Here is an 18,100-nt window from a genome sequence, read left to right on the forward strand (position 1 = left end):
ACTACAGGAACTGGTGGATTGGCTTGATCAAGTTGGAAATACAGCCTCCTGATCAATGTCGACAGGACAAAGATAATGAGGATGGGTGGAATTCTGATTAACAAAGTTCAGCTTAAGCAAGTTGATACCTTCTATTACCTGGTGTCATTCATCATAGAAGATGCAGAGTCTATCAAAAAAACTCTGGCGAGACATAACAAGGGTCAAGCATTGTGAACTTATTTAAGAGAGTATGGAATAGCCAGAATACCTTGATTGTTTGACAGCCAAGCAGATAAATAAATGGGTGCTCAAGGAAGTTGGTGTTAAAAGGACTAAAAACAGAAAACGCTGGAAAATCTCAGTAGGTCTATGGAAAGAGATGATAGAACAAATGTTTTGTGTCTGGATTACTTTTCATCAGAGCTGAAGAAAACTGGAAATAAGAAGAGATTATGCTGTCATGGGAGAAAGGGTGGAGCAATAAGGGCTGGATGGAGGCTAAGGAGAGGGTGACAAAGATGTTGTGGACAAAATGACAAAGGGAATGTAAGTAGTGGAGATCATGGCTAAGAAGGCTGCTGATAGTGGGACATTAAGAGATCAGAATGTGTCATTGGCAGAACAAAGGTAAACAATGTGTTAAGGGACAACCTGAAATAGGCCCTAGTGGGGTGAGGTGGGTGGAGGGAGACAGTGTTATGTGAAAGAAAGATGGGAAGCGGGATAAAATAGGGTATGGTCAAATGGGCCACCTAAGACGGTGGTTTGCAAGAGCATGTGGGATAATTGGACAAGCACTGAAACAGATTGGCTGCAGCCTCAAAAGAAATTGGTCAGAGAGAAACAGGCTGCAGCTGCAAGAGCTGGAATACTCAGGATATCGGCCATCTCCAGGACAAAGGATACTTTCTGGTCAAACTGGGTTGTTTACCAGACAAAGGGGCACCTTAGTCTCTTATTTGGGAGGGAGGTATGTGACCTACGTGCCTGCAGCACCTACAGGCATGGCCGTTGGATCCACTCGCATAGGTCAGGGTGGCAGCACCTGATTGGACCCTATCAATCAGGGTGAACAAGTCCTGAATGATTGATTGGCAATGGCCAAAAGGGCACAAAAATCAATGAGGTATAAAGGTTGCTGCACAGTGGAAGATCTCTCTCTCTTCTCCAATGAACGACAACAATGGTGACCACCACCAGCAACGACCAGCACGAGGTGAGCCATCCAACCCAGAAGGAAGACCAGAACCAGAGTATCAGACCAGACCAAAGGACCAGAATATGCAGAGAACTACCAAGACCAGCACACAGATAAAGGCCAATGTCAGCCTGGGTACTTACCAGTCATGCAAAAGTTAAGTCAAGATCTAGTATTGGACTTGAACTTTGATATTCTGTAAGATAACTTATTGTTGATTGGTGATTATTAATTGAGTGTAAATAAATATTACTGTACTAACAAGAAGCCTATTCAGAATTCTTTGTCCACCATTTAAGGGTTAAGCAGACTGTTCAGCAGGCACAGCGTAAAGGGGATGGAAATAGGGGGTGGAAAAATGAATCAATAAAAGAAATGAAAATAAATGGATAGAAATAAAATGGAGTGAAGTTTGACAGGAAGTTCACGGTCTGAAGTTATTGAACTCAATGTTGAGTCCAGAAGGCTGTAATGTGCCTAATTGGAATATCAGGTTTGCGTTGGGCTTCACTACAACATTGCTGCAGGCCAAGGATGGACATGTAGATATGAGAGCAGGATGGTGTGTTGAAATGGCACGTGTCAGGAATGCCTGAGTTCTGTGAGCAGACAGACAGAAGGTGTTCTGCAAAGCAGTTACCCAGTCTGTGTAGAGTAGTCCGCATTTGGGGTAGCGATTGCAATAGGCCAGATTAAAGGAGGTGCATGTGAAGCGCTTCTTCACCTGAAAATAATGTTCAGGCCCTTGGATGGTGAGCAAGGAGGAGATAAAAAGAAGGGTGTTGCATGTTCTATGATTGCTTGGGAAGTTGCTGTGGGCAAGGGATGACTTGTTGGATATGATGGAGGAATGCATTGGAGGTAATGGTTCCTGTAGAATGCTGACAAGGGGAGTGAGAGGAAAATGCATTTGGTGATGGCATCATGCTGGTGTTAGCATCATGACGGTGCTAAGAAGAACTCGTTTGAGGTGGTGATATCAAGGAAGCTTACATTTTTTGGACACATGTTGGGGACAGATGGGGAGTGTTTGGAAAAATGGATAATACAATGCTCCAGGAGCTCTCAGTTGGTGATCATGACCTGCTAAGAGATGCTGAGGTTATGTCAGGGACAATAATCATGGAATCCCTTCAGCCTTTTCTCCTGCCTAGCCTATGTTGTCCAGGTCTTAGTAATTTAGAGGTGTGCACTGTGGGTACAGCCTTGGCAGACTCACAATTTGATGTTTTCAGTCAAGTTGCTATTGTTCCACATACACAGCTTGGATGGAACAGCTATAGCAGGTTAGGAGGTTTAGAAGGATTTGAGGAAAACCTGTTTCCATACATAAAACATCACATCTCAATTAATTCTCTTTGATTTCCCAATTTCAGAAAGAGAACTTAAAATAATTGGAAATTATTATGTTTTACTGAAACAATTAAGTTTCATAGACATATTAAATGGTATGTGTAATAATATGACTTTGAATTAGCATTTATGGAAAAAATCATAACTTATATTTCATCTCCCTTTTGGGAATGAAATCATATTGCACAGATTTTCATGAAGTTTCCATTAAAACTTCTAGAATGTTTTGTTAAAAACCAGTGACACATCACACTATATTGCTAACTTAGATAATTATAAATGAAAATCAACATTTATAAATTTCATGTTGATGGTTGATTCTTTTTTAAAAAGTTAACAAAATTACGGATTAAATGCTGAACAATAAGAGTCTTTTGAATTAGGCTGTAATTCTACAATGGATTTTAGAAGACATCATAGACCACAGTACTGAAATCATGGGATGTGAGTGTCACTTGCAAGGCCAGCATTTTTTGCCCATCACTCGTTGCCCTTGAGCAGGTGATGTTAGGCCTCCTTGAACTACTGCAATCTACCATGCTTAGCACATGGGGGACAACTTCATTTGAGAATTAAATTTATATTTAATCATGAAAAAATTACAAATATTTAATATGCAGCAGATTACATGGAAATTAACAATGGTATTAAATCCCTTTCCACTATCATCTCTGGGCTCGCTGACCTACATTGGCTTGTGGTCAAGCAAAGTTTTAATCTTAAAATTTTCATTCTTGTTTTCAAATTCCTAATTGGCCTTATCCGTCCCTATTTTTCCAATCATCTGCAGCTCCACAACCCTCTGAGATACCTGCACTCCTCTAATTCTGGTCTTACATGCATCCTCAATTTTACTTGCTCCACTATTGGTGGTTGATCCTTAGTTCCCGAGCCTCCAAACTGTGGAATAATCTCCCTACACCTCTTTACCTCTTCACTTTCTTTCTTGAAAACAACCTTGCCCAAGCTTTTGATAATCTGACCTGATGGCCAGAATTTTACAGTCTTGTCCACGACGGGAATCGGAGCGGGTGAGGGGCAGACGATGGGAAGGTCTGTAGACCTCGGGCAGGATTTTACAGTTTCGGGATGTGTAAGGCCTTAAAATCCCACCCAATATCTCCTTATCTAGCTTGGCATCATATTTTGTTTTATAATGCTCCTGTGAAGCACTTTGGGATGTTTCATACTGTTAAAGACCCTGTTTAAATCTCAGTTGTTGTTTTTGTTAAGTTAAAGTACCAACAGTACTTTTCTGTGGTAATCACATGCAGATCACCACTCAATAACTGAGTTATAACTCACTTTTGTAAATTCAAACTTCAATGAATAGGGCAACGATTTTCACCATCAGTCTCAGCACATACATACAACAGCCTCAGGCAGTATTTTTGGTGAGGGAGCAGCAGATGCCATCTACATTCTTCACATACTTTCTACTGGCTTGAAAGATGCTAAAAAAGATTGACCACCTACCATGTTTTGTTCTTCACCTGGAAAATGGATACATTGAGATAAAGCTATTAGAATATATACAGGTAATTATATATAATCTATGAGAAGGGGATAGGGCCTAGGTGGGATTGTTGTCAGTGCAGGCTCGATAGGCCAAATGGCCTCCAATTTAAAGTTTATTTTGAAGTTTAAAGTTTATTTATTTGTGTCACAAATAGGCTTATACTAACACTGCAATGAAGTTGTTAGGAGTGAAAATCCCTCGTCATCACACTCCGGCTCCTGTTCAGGTACATTGAGGGAGAATTTAGCATGGCCAATGCACCCTTATATGCACTGTAAGGATTCTATGATAAAGTTTCATTATAACGCTACAAATGAACTTGATAAACCGTTACTTACATTTGGTGCACAGGATGTTGACATTTTCCCCATGATGGCTGCAACTTAAAAAAAAACAAGCACTGTGACTTGCATAGCAAATATAAGTGAGAGTTATGATGCACCTAAGAATTGACGTTTCATTTGTCGCGTCATAATGAAACCTTATCATAGAATCCTTACAGTGCATATAAGGGTGCATTGGCCATGCTAAATTCTCCCTCAGTGTACCTGAACAGGAGCCGGAGTGTGATGACGAGGGATTTTCACTCCTAACAACTTCATTGCAGTGTTAGTATAAGCCTATTTGTGACACAAATAAATAAACATTAAACTTCAAAATAAACTTTAAATTGGAGGCCATTTGGCCTATCGAGCCTGCACCGACAACAATCCCACCTAGGCCCTATCCCCTTCTCTTAGATTATATATAATTACCTGTATATATTCTAATAACTTTATCTCAATGTATCCATTTTCCAGGTAAAGAACAAAACATGGTAGGTAGTCAATTTTTTTTAGCATCTTTCAAGCCAGTAGAAAGTATGTGAAGAATGTAGATGGCATCTGCTGCTCCCTCACCAAAAATACTGCCTGAGGTTGTTGTATGTATGTGCTGAGACTGATGGTGAAAATCGTTGCCCTATTCATTGAAGTTTGAATTTACAAAAGTATCTTTGGTTACTGAAGTCATTAGCATGCAATAAGCCTGCAAAGTTTCATGCTGTTAGACTACATTCTGCACTTTCTCTTTTCCTTCTCTTGTACAGTATGCTTTGCCTGTAAAGTATGCAAGAAATAATACTTTTCACTGTATACCAATACATATAACAATAATAAATCAAATCAAATCGCAACGTGTCAATTGAGTGCAGGAAAATAATCTACTTCATTGGGTCTCGGGGTGTTTAAAAATACTTTATTAATTTTGAATAGATTTGAAGGTGACGCCACTGCTTTGGCTCAGTCCAGTTATTTGACCTAGAACACAAGCTGTACAATTTTGAAAGCAGAAGTGTGATTGCGGTTCCTCCGTCCTCTGGGAGGCGCTGTAGGAGGAAAGGGCGAAGGTAAAAGGAGAGGACAGCTCCTGGCGGTGTTGTTATTGTTGCTGCTGCTGTTGTGTGGGATGAACAGCTGTTCGTGGAACCTTTGGTGGAAGCAGCTGCAACTTTAGTCCAACAGTTTGGGGATGAGTCTCTGGGTTTTCGCTACTCAGCTCAGGTGGGTGACTTGTCTGTAAGAACTATGTGTGTGTCGGTGCTGGAGACTCAGGGCAGCCGGCCGTCCCCGATGCACTGAGCTCACAGTTCAGGCTGCCTGAATATTTAATAGGACCTCACATGCAGTGACAACTTTTCATTGTGACATTGAGTTATTAGTATTATCGAAGTGATCTTTTGCTTTGCAGATGCCCTTTTAGTCGGTCATGTTTGATCAAAAACGCATGTTTTTCTATATATAATTAGTCAACATTTTTTAATTCAAAACCTTCTCCTCCAGTGGTCCCATAGTCCAAGGTTGCCCACCATTGACACACTGTCACACTAACTCCCCTTATTCCCAGAACCTTCCCTCAGTGCCTCGCTTTCCAAATCTCCCAGATCCCAATATCTTGCAGTAAGCTGCTGCTCCTAGGACTACTCTACCTAGTTCCCAAGTGCTGGCATTAAAAAAAACTCCCTCTACAGATATATAGTAATTTTTAAAAATGGAGTTAATTGGTAAATAGTAAGATATTGCCACTACTCCCATAATATTATGAATAAATGAAATTACCGCCTGAAATAATGATCTTCAAAATGTATAGTATGCACATAGCACAAAACAGTAGGAAAAACATTGAAGAAAAATGATTTTACAATTAATTTTGTTTCAAAACTGACTTGGGGTAAAGACTGTTGTAATTAATAATGAAAATTACAGTTGTGTGGCTTTGTTAAGATTTAATGGGGTGATGCTGGAGTTGGACTGGGATGGGCACAGTAAAAAGTCTCACAACACCAGGTTAAAGTCCAACAGGTTTATTTGGTATCACGAGCTTTTGGGGTGCTGTTCCTTCATCGCCCACCTCTTGAAGGAGCAGCGCTCTGAAAGCTCGTGATAGCAAGCAGACTTTAACCTGATGTTGTGAGATTTCTCACTGTGCCTTTAAGATAGAAAAAGGCCGAAAGTATTTAACAGAAGGAGAGCAATGGGAGAAAGGGATCTGATGGTGAGGTGACTGAAAGCTTTGTTGGAAAAAAGGGATTCTCAGAATATTTAAGTTGGGAGGGAGAAGTGGATGATTTTAGAGAAGTAATATGGAGAGTAGAAACTTGATAGTTGAAGGTTCATTGTGTTGACTATAGTAACCCGGTAATTTTAAAAAGATGTTTCTGGCAGATGGAGGATGGGAAGCTAGCAATGGAACTTAGGGGAAAAAAAACAGTCAGAAAGTTCCAGAAATACTGATAAAGGTTTCATTGGCAGTTGGGTGACATGGGACAGACTTCGGTAATGTTTTGAAGGTCAAAGCTCTTGAATCTCACAGTAGACTAAAGATTCTGCTTCAGCCTATGCAAGTAGCTAGCCTGGTGCATGAAGTTGGTGTGGGGAAGAGGAGGCATCTGGTTTTGTTTTCTGACTATTCTTTTGAAAAAAGTCCTCTTTTTGGAGCTGGACAGGTGCAACTGTTTGTAGTTTCCTTCTAATACGAACAATATCTAGTAGAAGAATGTGGATCAAACTTTTTAGAAAAAAAGATCAGATTTCATTTTATATTCATCTGCAATCACCTTCATGATAAAATAGACCCTACATTGGTCTATTATTATAAATGTGGTGTTACTGTAATGAGTAATGTGGCAGACTCAAGAGTTTGGAGCTCTGAAACTTAATTTAGAATCAGAATCCTATAAGCATAAGGAGGCCATTTGGCCCATTGAGTCTGCTCAGACCACCATACCATCCAGGCTCTGTCCCTGTAACACCATGCATTTACCCTAGCTGGTTCCCCAACACTAAGGGTCAATATAGCATGGCCAATCCACCTAATCCACAAATTTTTGGACTGTGGGAGGAAATGAGAGCACCTGGAGGAAACCCATGCAGACACGGAGAATGTGCAAACTCCACACAGACAGTGATGCAAGCCAGGAATTGTACAAGGTCCCTGGCACTGAGGCAGCAGTGCTAACCACTGTGCAACCAGTTAATTTTGGGGAACTGGAGATGAGTGGGGCATTTGAGATTTAATTTGAAAGTTTTATAATGGCACTTTGCTGTACACGAATTAACTTCATGTTTTGATACAGTAAATATAAGTAGATGCAGAGATCTATACATGTATGCCCAAAAAAAGCAGTAGCTGGGCTAAATCAGAGCACCAAATCATTATCAACATGGATGAAAACCCTGAAAGGGTAAATTAAATAAGAGAACACTAATCCAGGCTGACACCTTGTGTGTTGTGCTGAAGGAGGGCTGTGTGGTTAGAGTTGCTTTTTTATTTTGGATGAAATGTTAAATCAAGACTACATGTACCCTTACAGGTAAACATAAAATATCTGTGATCATGTGTGAAGAAGAGCAAGGAAGATCTCCTGGTGTCTTGATCAATATTTATCTCTCAACTAACATAATTAAAACAGATTGTTTGGTCATGTACCTCATTGCTCTTTGTGAGATCTTGCATTGTACACATTGGCTTTGCTGTTCTCTACGTTTGCACAATGCCTACACTTCAGACTGCTTAATTGGCTGTAAAGTGCTTTAGGATTTTTTGAGGTCATGAAAGAGGTTTATAATTTTTTTTCCCTTTTTTCATTCTTGTCAGACTGTAGTTGCCATGAGTGGAGAAAACATAGGATGGACAATTTAGTTTATGGTCACTTAAGTGGTGTAAATTAAGGAAGTAATCACAGCATTAGACCCAGGTAGTTTTGTTATATTTTAAAGTTGCATCTGTGCACGATTCCTATCTGCAACAGTTCATAAAGTCCCTACAGCGCAGAAGGTGGCCATTTGGCCCATTGAGTCTGCACCAAATCTGACAGATACCTTACCCAGGCCCTTTCCCCCATCCTATCCCTATACACTTACACATTTGCCACAGCTAATCCATCTAACCTGCACATCTTTGGACTGTCGGAGGAAACTTGTGCAGACGTGGGGAGAATGTACAAACTCCATGCAGTCACCCAAGGCTGGAATTGACCCAGGTTCCTAGTGCTCTGAGGAACCGTGCTGCCATAGTTAATAGTAAGCTAACTTACTATGACAATATTTTTGTCAATTTGTTTGTCAGCTTTATCCCAATACAATTTATATCTAAGTAAGCTTGTTTTTAAATTTGTTTTTGGATTATGACCAACACAGTTTAGTCTGGGGAAAATGAGAAATTAATAGATAGAAGTTACAGGCAGGTAGTCACACTGGGGTCTCAGAAGGAAGACATGTGGGTCACAGTTAGGAAGGGTAAAAGTCAGAAGGGTGATGTACCAGAAAGTACCCCAGTGGCAGTCTCCCATAATAGTAAGGGCTGGGCGACAGATGGGAGAGGGGAAGGGAGTGAGCAGTCAGTGGAGGGATCCCCTGTGGTTGTCCCCCTCCAAAATAGGTATATTGTTTTGGATTCTGTGGAGGGGGATGACCCCCCCAGGGGTAAGCCATGAGGACCAGATCACCTGCACGGAGACGGGCTCTGTGGCCTGGAAGGAAAAGAAAGGGATTAGGAGAGCAATAGTGATGGGGACGCGATGGTTAGAGGCATGGACAGGCGGTTCTGCGGGCGCAAACAAGACTCCAGAATGGTAGTCTGCCTCCCTGTTGCCGGCGTACTGGATGTCTCTGAGAGGGTAGGAAGCATATTAAAAAGGGAAGGTAATCAAACAGATGTCATTGTACACATTGGTGAAAATGACGTAGGTAGAAAGAGCAGGGGGATCATACGAGAGCAATTCAGGGAGATGGGTGCTAGGCTAAAAAGTAAGGCCTCTAGGGTAGCAATCTCTGGACTGCCCCTGGTGTCTAGTGCTAGTGAGGCTAGGAACAGAGAGATTCTACAATTGAACGCATGGCTAAAGGACGGGTGCAAGAGGGAGAGTTTCAAATTCGTAGATCATTGGGAAGTCTTCAAGCGAGGATGGCACCTGTACAGAAAGGATGGGTTACACCTTAACTGGAAGGGCGCAAATATCCTGGCTGGGAGTTTTGCTAGAGTGTTTTGGCAGGGTTTAAACTAGTGTGGCAGGGGGGTGGGGTGGGGATCAAAACAGTAGGTCAGTAAGCACTGAGGCTGGGGTCAAGCTGGGTAAGAATTCTGACAACACCAGGTTTAAGTCCAACCAATTTATTTGATAGTAAACTCAGAAGCTTTCGAGGTTCCCCTCTTCGTGTTGTCAGACTTCTTACTGTGTTTACCCCAGTCCAATGCCGGCATCTCCACATCATGACTACTATTGAGCTGGGGGCCAGGGCAAGGCTACCTAAGAAGAAGTGCATTCTGGAGGAGGATGGCCTGGAGGTCTGGAGTGCATCTGCTTCAATGTGAGGAGCATAACGGGTAAGACAGATGAACTTAGGGCCTTGATGCTTACGTGGAATTTGGATGTGGTTGTGGTGACGGAGACTTGGTTAAAAGAAGGACAGGACTGGCAGCTGAATATTCTGGGGTATGAGTGTTTTAGGCGAGACAGAGGAGGGGCTAAAAGAGGTGGGGGAGTAGTGATATTATTTATGGAGCATATTGCAGCAGTGCAGAGGGTGGACAATTTAGAGGGGTCATGTAATGAGTTGCTGTGGGTGGAGCTCAGAAACAGGAAGGGTGCAATCACTACGCTTGGGGTGTACTGCAGGCCACCCAATAGCCCACGGGAAGTGGAGGAACGGATATGTAAGGAGATTCTGGATAGGTGCAGAAAAAATAGGGTTGTTGTAGTGGGAGACTTTAACTTCCCTGGTATAGACTGGAAAGTGCTTAGGGCTGGCTGTCTGGACGGGGAGGAATTTTTAAAATGTGTACTGGAAGGTTCTTTGGAACAGTGTGTAGATAGCCTGACTAGAGAGGGGGCTATACTGGACCTAGTTCTGGGAAATGAGCACGGTCAGGTCATCAGTTTCAGTAGGGGAACATGTGGCAAATAGTGACCACAATCCTGTTAACTTTATGATAGTAATGGACAAGGATGAGTGTTGTCCTACGGGTAGGGTGCTAAACTGGGGGAAGGCTAACTATAGCCGGATTAGGCAGGAATTGGTGGCCATTGATTGGGAGAGGCTGTTCGAGGGTAAGTCCACGTCAGGCATATGGGAGTCTTTTGAGGAACAATTGATAAGGCTGCAGGACAGGCATGTGCCTGTAAAAAGGAAGGATAGGAAAGGTAAGATTTGAGAGCTGTGGATAACCAGGGAAATTGAGGATCTGATCAAAATGAAAAGAGGCGTACGTTAGGTCCAGGCAACTGAAAACAGATGGAGCTCTGGAGGAATACAGAGAGAGTAGGAAAGAACTCAAACGGTGAGTTAGAAGGGCAAAAAGAGGTCACGAAATGTTCTTGGCAGACAGGATTAAGGAGAATCCTAAGGCATTTTATTCATATGTTAAGAACAAAAGAGTTGTCAGGGAAAAAATTGGACATCTCAGGGGAAAAAGGGGAATTATGCTTAGAACCCAAGGGAATAAATGAATACTTTGCATCAGTATTCACAAAGGAGAGGGATGTGTTGACTGGGAGTGTCTCAAAGGGAGGTGTTGACCCATTACAGAGAATCTCCATTACAAAGGAGGAAGTGTTAGGTTTTTTAGGGAACATTAAAACTGACAAATCCCCAGGGCCTGATGGCATCTATCCTAGACTGCTCAAGGAGACAGATGAAATTGCTGGGCCTCTGACGGAAATCTTTGTCTCTTCACTGGACACAGGTGAGATCCCTGAGGATTGGAGGATAGCGAATGTGGTACAGTTATTTAAGAAGGGTAGCAGGGATAACCCGGTGAGTAACTTGAAGGGTTTTTTGGGATAAATTTAGACAGCCCTCTCATCAATTTGTATTACAATCTGCACTGTTCAAACTGGGGGTAATTGTTCTGATATAGTAGGTTTACTCACTATGTGAGATGGCCAATATAAGGTTTGGCAGGCTTTCAGATGAACTGTCAAGTGCCACAACTTTTAATGACTCTTAAGGACTATTGCCAACTCTCTGGGCCGGCAGAGGGTATACAGGCAACTCTGACTAGAAAGCTGATGTGAGGCATTGAGCATTTGTGAATGGGGACAGGCGCTGTTGGTTTTGGGGAAATTGGCCAAATGGACCAAAGGAAAGGGGAATTGAAAACTAAGTGCATAGGTTTAAGGTGAGAGAGGAAAGATTTAAAAGGGACCTGATGGGCAAATTCTTCATGCAAAAGGTGGTATGAATATGGAATGATCTGCCAGAGAAAGTGGTTGAGCCAGGTACAATAGCAACATTTAAAGAGCATTTGGATGACATGGATGAGAAAGGATTAGAAGGGTATGGGCCAAACGCAGGCAATTGCGACTAGCAGGGAGGACACCAAGGTTGACATGGACTGATTTGGCTGAAGGGCCTGTTTCCGTGCTGTATTGCTTTATGATTCTAAATATTACTGGGAGAGCATTGAGGGGACAGTGACCAATGTATCATAAGGTTTAGGTTTGCAATGGAAAAAGACATGAAACAAGCCAGAGCAGAGATAGAAAGGTAATTGGATGAGATGCATTCCAGTATACTGAGAGAAATGAATTGGAAATTGCAGAGGTCGTAGCGATAATCTTCCTGTTCTCCTTCGACACGGAGATAGTGCCAGAGGACTGGAGAACCGTGAATGCTACACCCTTGTTCAAAAAGGATTGCTGGAATTAAGCCAATTATAGACCAGTCAGTTTGACTTCAGTGGTAGTGAAACCTCTGGAAACTATAGTACAAAAGCAATAGTCACTTAGACAAGTGCAAGATAATTAAGGAAAGTCAGCCTGCATTCATTCAGGGAAAATCATGTTTAATTAACTTGTTGGAGTTTTTGAGGAGGTAACAGAGGAGATTGATGGGGGCAATGCTTTGATGTGGTGTGTATGGATTTTTGAAAGGTCGACTCTCCCCAGAACCAGACCTAATAATGGGTGGCATGGTAGCACAGTAGTTACCATTGCTGCTTCACAGCGCCAGGGACCCGGGTTTGATTCCCTGCTTGGGCCACTGCCTGTCTGGAGTTTGCACATTCTCCCAGTGTCTACGTGAGTTTCTTCGGGGTGCCCTGGTTTCCTCCCACATTTTGAAAGACGTGCTGGTTAGGTGCATTGACCTGAACAACCACTGGACTGTGCCGACTAGGGAAATTTCACAGTCACTTCATTGCAGTGTTAACGTAAGCCTTACTTGTGACTAATAAATAAACTTTAAAATTTTAATGCCATATAACAGACTGGTGAGCAAATTTATAGCTCATGGAAGAAAAGGGAAAGTTTGCACTTGGATAAGAAATTGGTTGAATGACAGGAAACTGAGAATATAGATACTTGGTTGTTTTACAGATTGAAGGAAAGTTTGTAGTGCTAAAGATAGTGCTGGGACTCTTGCTCTTTTTAATGTATATTGGTTACTTAAACTGTGAAATTCAAGGCATGATTTCAAAATTTGCAGATGATACAAAGATTGCAAATGTCAACTGTGGTGAGTATTCAGTAGGAGACAAGTCACAGATGAATTTCAATGCAGAGAAGTGTGAGGTGATTCACTTTGGTGGGAAGAATATGGAGAGATGGTATAAATTAAATGGAGAAACTCTAAAGGTGGTACAGGAACAAAGTGACTTTGGTGTTTATGTGCATACGTCATTGAAGAGGGCATGTTGAGAGCAGTTAATAAAGCATACAGAATCTTGGGCTTTATTAATGGGGACATTGATGCAAGAATCATGTTGAACGTGTGTAAAACACTAGTTAGGCTTCGGGAGTACTGCATCTGGTTCTGGGCACCATACTTGAAGAAGGATGTCAAGGCATTGGAGAGAACTGAGGAAATTTGCAAGAATTATTCAAAAGATAATGAACTGAGAATAAATTGGAGAAGTTGAAACTATTTTCCTTGGCGAAAAGATGGTTGAGAAGAGACATATTGAAGGTATTCAAGATCCTGAGGTTATGTACAGTGTAAATAATGTGAAACTTCCACTTCAGAGCATCAAGAACTAGAGGACACATTCAAAATAATGGGCAAAAGGGGTAAAAATAACGTGCAGAGAAACTTTTCACCCAGAGGATAGTTGGAGGCAGTTTCCTGAGAAGGTGGTGGAGGCAGGTTCCATTGAAGTATTCAAAAGGGAATTAGAAGGCTATCTGAAAGGAAAGAATGTTCAAAGTTACAGAAAAGTGGGGTGATGTAGAATACTTCTTGAGAGAATCATTGCAGACTTGGATGGGATGACTGGCCTGTCATTCTGTTCCTCAGAAAATTTATTTGCCGCAATAAGGAAAATAAAAACTGATAGCTCACTTGGTAGCTACTGCCCATTGTGACTGAAATGAAAAGGAGGACATCAGGCAAAATAACATTTGCCATTATCGGTACTGATTTATGAGGAAAGTTGCAGTTGCAAGCATTACTTCATGGCTTTCCAATCAGATTATGGGAGGATAACACGCATTGGGTCATGTTGTCAGTTGTGGCTCAGATTGTCTGATTGTCACCATGCTGCCATTTGTAGAACCTTGCTGTGCACAAATCAGCTGTGGTTTTTCTAAATTATAACAGTGGCTGTACTTCAGAAGAATGTTATTGGCTGTGCTTTGCGATGTGCTGTGGTTGTGAAAGATGCTGTATAAAATGCAAATATTATTTTGATATCAGAACATCTGCCTGTTTTTTTTTCAGCTTGGATATGAGTGAGAGCCAGAAATCGCAATGTGCAAATGTGTCCTACTTTCTGTATTTTATTCAAATAGTTGGAGAGAGAATTGAGGAGTCAGGATTTGCAGTACAGGAAGAAAAGGATGTTAACGTTTTTCTTTTAGTCCATGAACGCTGTGGGGTCATAGAGAAGGGAGCAAAAGGTCTTTCAGCCTCTTGGGTCTGTTCCACCATTCAGTTAGACCATGGCTGATTTGTAACTCAAATCTGTTTAGCCGCCGCTTTGTTCTATATCCCTTGATATGCTGGACTAACAAAAATCGAGCCATCTCAGTCTTGAAAGCTTCAATTATCAACCAATAATAATGCATAATCTGGTTCAGGTTCAGTAGTTAATTGTAATTATTTTTGTTTTTTAATTCAGGTTGAGGGCACTTTCTAGGTTACAGATTGTACAGAAGCATTTGGTAAGTGTGCACTGATGTTTGTTATTTGACACTCTTGGTTTTGTAATAGTGTTTGAGAAATTAAAATGATTAATTGAAATAGTAGATGTGAACTTCACCTGATAAAGAAGCAGCACTCCGAAAGCTTGTGATTTTAAATAAACCTGTCAAATTATAATCTGGTGTCATGTGACTTCTTATTTAGATTTGAGCAGGGGCACCAAGCTCATTTAGATGAACTGGGGATACTGGATGGGAACGTGGGGTGCCGACAGTTACTGCCATTCCTTATCCTTGATGAGCATATGAGCACAAAATATAATGATGAAAACTACACTGAACAAATGAGTCTAATTAATCGATTAGTTACAGTGACATAGGTATGTTGGTGCAGGAAGTGACCATCCTATGCTTCTTGCCCACACAGCAATTATTATATAGCTGTTTTAAGACGTTCTGTAGAGTAGGAAATCTTTTTTTTAATGTTTCAGGAGATGTTTGTTTTAAACAAAAGTCAAGATTCTGCGAAGATACAAGTTATATTAGAGAATTGATTGTATTTGCATAATGTTACACCAGGGGGAGCTCTATATAAATGATATCCTCACCCACCTAGTTTATTTCAGTTCAGATTTTGGCGTTGAAAGTTAAGAGCAATATTCTGTTTTATATATATTGATGTTGGAACACTAATTTGGTTCTGTTGCCTAAGGTCACCTATCACTCTTTGCTTTGTGTTCATGTAATCCACCTGCACCATTCCAATGTATTGCTTTATAGAATTCCCTTCACTATCTCTTGTAAGCGCTGTGTTTAATGTGTAAACTGTACATTCCCATTTCAAGTCCTGCTGATACTGGTATCATATTACACCACTTCTTTAGCCCATGAGCATTTTTCCAATGCTGGAGCGTTGTTTCTGTCAGCAGTTAGAACAACAATAATCTCTCTCTTTTTTTAGCTGGAATACTACAGATCAAATTCCAATGACCCTCTGAGGGGAAATTTGTGGTTATACTGACATGATTGTCTAAAATATTTTCTGCCCATAATTATTTGAGGACTAAGAAACCATTGCATAAGTAAGATTTTAAGTCAAATTAATTGGAGTGCTTTGCAATTTCTTGCTCAGCAGATTCATGCATGTGGTTAGTGTTACAATTTAATTTTGCACTTTACTTTGTGATAATGCTACTAACAGCCTTGTATCACGTTTTCAGTTGACAGACTAATCTGGGAATGCTGCTATGATCATCTTACTTGGCTTATGTGATCATTCCCGTCAATTTATTACTCATTGTCTTTACATTTGATACTCTGAATTTGGCAGGATTAAGGTTATCTTTAATAGGCTATTTGCACTTTCAACCACCTTGCTGCACTTCTGACACTTGAACTTAGTCATGAATGCGCCAACACATTATTCTTGAGTCCATTACAGGCTCCAAATTAGATTAGCAGCAACAATTATAATCAACAAAAGCATATTTCAATTTCCCATTGTTCACTTACTCCATCTGATTTAATGAACACATCAAGCTATTCTGAGGTTCAATAACAAACGTCATTGATAACCTGGCAACTCTCGACCGTCTTGCAATCTCAAGGTAAAAGATGAAGCTTGCGTTAACGTTTATTTACGTAATGAAAATACAATACAAATGCAAATACAGTTTACACTATCTAAATTGGCACAGCAAGTGAACGACTGAGCAATTAATTTGCTGTTTCATTTGAGATGACATTGCTGCTATTGTCACCACATGGCGGAATCGTGGTTAATGAAATGGTTGCCCTGTGACTTTATCTGTGGGCTGCATTGTCACGGTCTCTTTTATTCTTGCTCTGTTTTTGAGAATGACCTTGGATAGATCTTGCCAGTGGATGTCATATGGTGTTTGTGTTGTTGACACGTTTGCAAATATAAAATATGTGGTCTCCGCACGGCCGAGCTGTGTTAATCCATTAATTTGTGAATTCCTGTGATCTGCCCTCCTTGAAATGCCAGCACCAAACCTTCAGTGGAGAACTGAGGTAATGCTACATCATGTATACATAAAAGACCCCATGCCAATCTGTAAAGAAGAGCAGGCAGTTTTCCCAGTGTCATTGCCAATATTATTTCTTCAACTTATACCACCCGAGAAACAGATTGTCATTCGTTTTCTTTTTACGAGGCCCTGCTGTGTGTAAAAAAAAAGCTGCTGTGTTTCGCCACATAATAGTGTTTGCACGTGCAGATTATTTCTATTCAAATAACCTTCTGATGCCCTCTTGAATGCCTCAATAGAACCTGTCTCCACTACACTTCCAGGCAGTGCATTCCAGAGCCAAACCACTTATTGTGTGAAAATGTTTTCTTCCCCATTTGCAAATCACATTTTCTTCTTTTGGAAACCACTTCAAATCTGCCCTCTCAATCTTCATCCTTTTACGTGTGGAAACACTTATCCCTATCTGCTCTATCCGGCTCCCTCATGATTTTGAATGTCTCTATCAAAGTCGCCTTCTCTCCTGGGAGAACAGACCCAACCTCTCCAATCTATCCTCATACCTGAAGTTTCTCATCCCTGGGACCATTCTTGTAAACCTCTTCTGTACTCTCTCAATGCATTCACGTCCTTCCAATGGAAACAAAGCACCCAGAACTGTACACAATATTCTAACTGATATCTAAATGGTATCTTGTATAAGTTTGGCATAACCTCCATGTTTTTGTACTCTATGCCCCTATTAATAAAACCCAGAATGCCATGTGCTTCATTTGTCCTGTCACTTTCAATGATCTACGCACAGGTGCACCCAAGTCCTACTGCTTCTGCATCCCTCAAGAATCTTACTTCGTGTTTTACATATTAAAATGCATTTCTCCTCATTGAACTTAATCTGCAACTATCTGATCACCCTACCAACTTGTCTTTTTGAAGTTCCACAGTGTCATCTTCAAGATTTGCAATATTTCCAAGTTTGGTTTCATCCTCAACCTTGAAATTATCCCCGCACACCATGATCTAGATCATTAATTTTTATCAGGAACAGCAAGAGTCTCTGTACCAAACCTTGGAGAACAACACTGCATACCTTCCTCCAGCCTGAAAAATACCCAATGATGTTTAATCTCTACTTTAATTATTCAGCCAATTTTGTATCCATGTTGTTACTATCCTTTTTATTCCACAAGCTGTAGCTTTTCTCAAGTCTGTTGTATGGCACTGTATTGAATGTCTTTTGAAAGACCACATACACATTATCAGTATTACCCACCTCCTTAAAAATCTCCAGCAAGTTAGTTAAATACAGTTTCCACTTTAGAAATCCATGCATGCTGTTCCTAATCAAACCACATTTTTTATCCATGTAACTAGTAATTCTATCCCAAGTAATTGTTTCATAAGCAGCATGCCCACCGCTAATGTTAAACCGACTGGTTTGT

The 18,100-nt window shown here is 40.9% G+C and overlaps 1 protein-coding gene across 2 annotated transcripts in view; it reads left to right on the forward strand.

Annotated features, from left to right (window-relative positions):
* Positions 1-5,459: 5,459 nt before the first annotated feature.
* hibch (3-hydroxyisobutyryl-CoA hydrolase) overlaps positions 5,460-18,100 on the forward strand; it is a 105,448-nt gene continuing 92,807 nt past the window's right edge. Inside the window, exons 1-2 of one of the 2 annotated variants that reach the window (XM_080198822.1) lie at positions 5,460-5,593; positions 14,646-14,688. In XM_080198822.1, the coding sequence (XP_080054948.1) occupies positions 5,562-5,593; positions 14,646-14,688 (75 nt within the window). In that variant the 5' untranslated portion in view covers positions 5,460-5,561. Of the gene's footprint in view, positions 5,594-14,645; positions 14,689-16,622; positions 16,702-18,100 lie in introns of those variants that run through there. The other variant, XM_080198823.1, reaches the window with a different exon arrangement.

The sequence above is a fragment of the Carcharhinus amblyrhynchos genome, chromosome 11 (assembly GCF_965287045.1).
Source record: "Carcharhinus amblyrhynchos chromosome 11, sCarAmb.v2.hapA, whole genome shotgun sequence".
Taxonomy (NCBI): domain Eukaryota; kingdom Metazoa; phylum Chordata; class Chondrichthyes; order Carcharhiniformes; family Carcharhinidae; genus Carcharhinus; species Carcharhinus amblyrhynchos.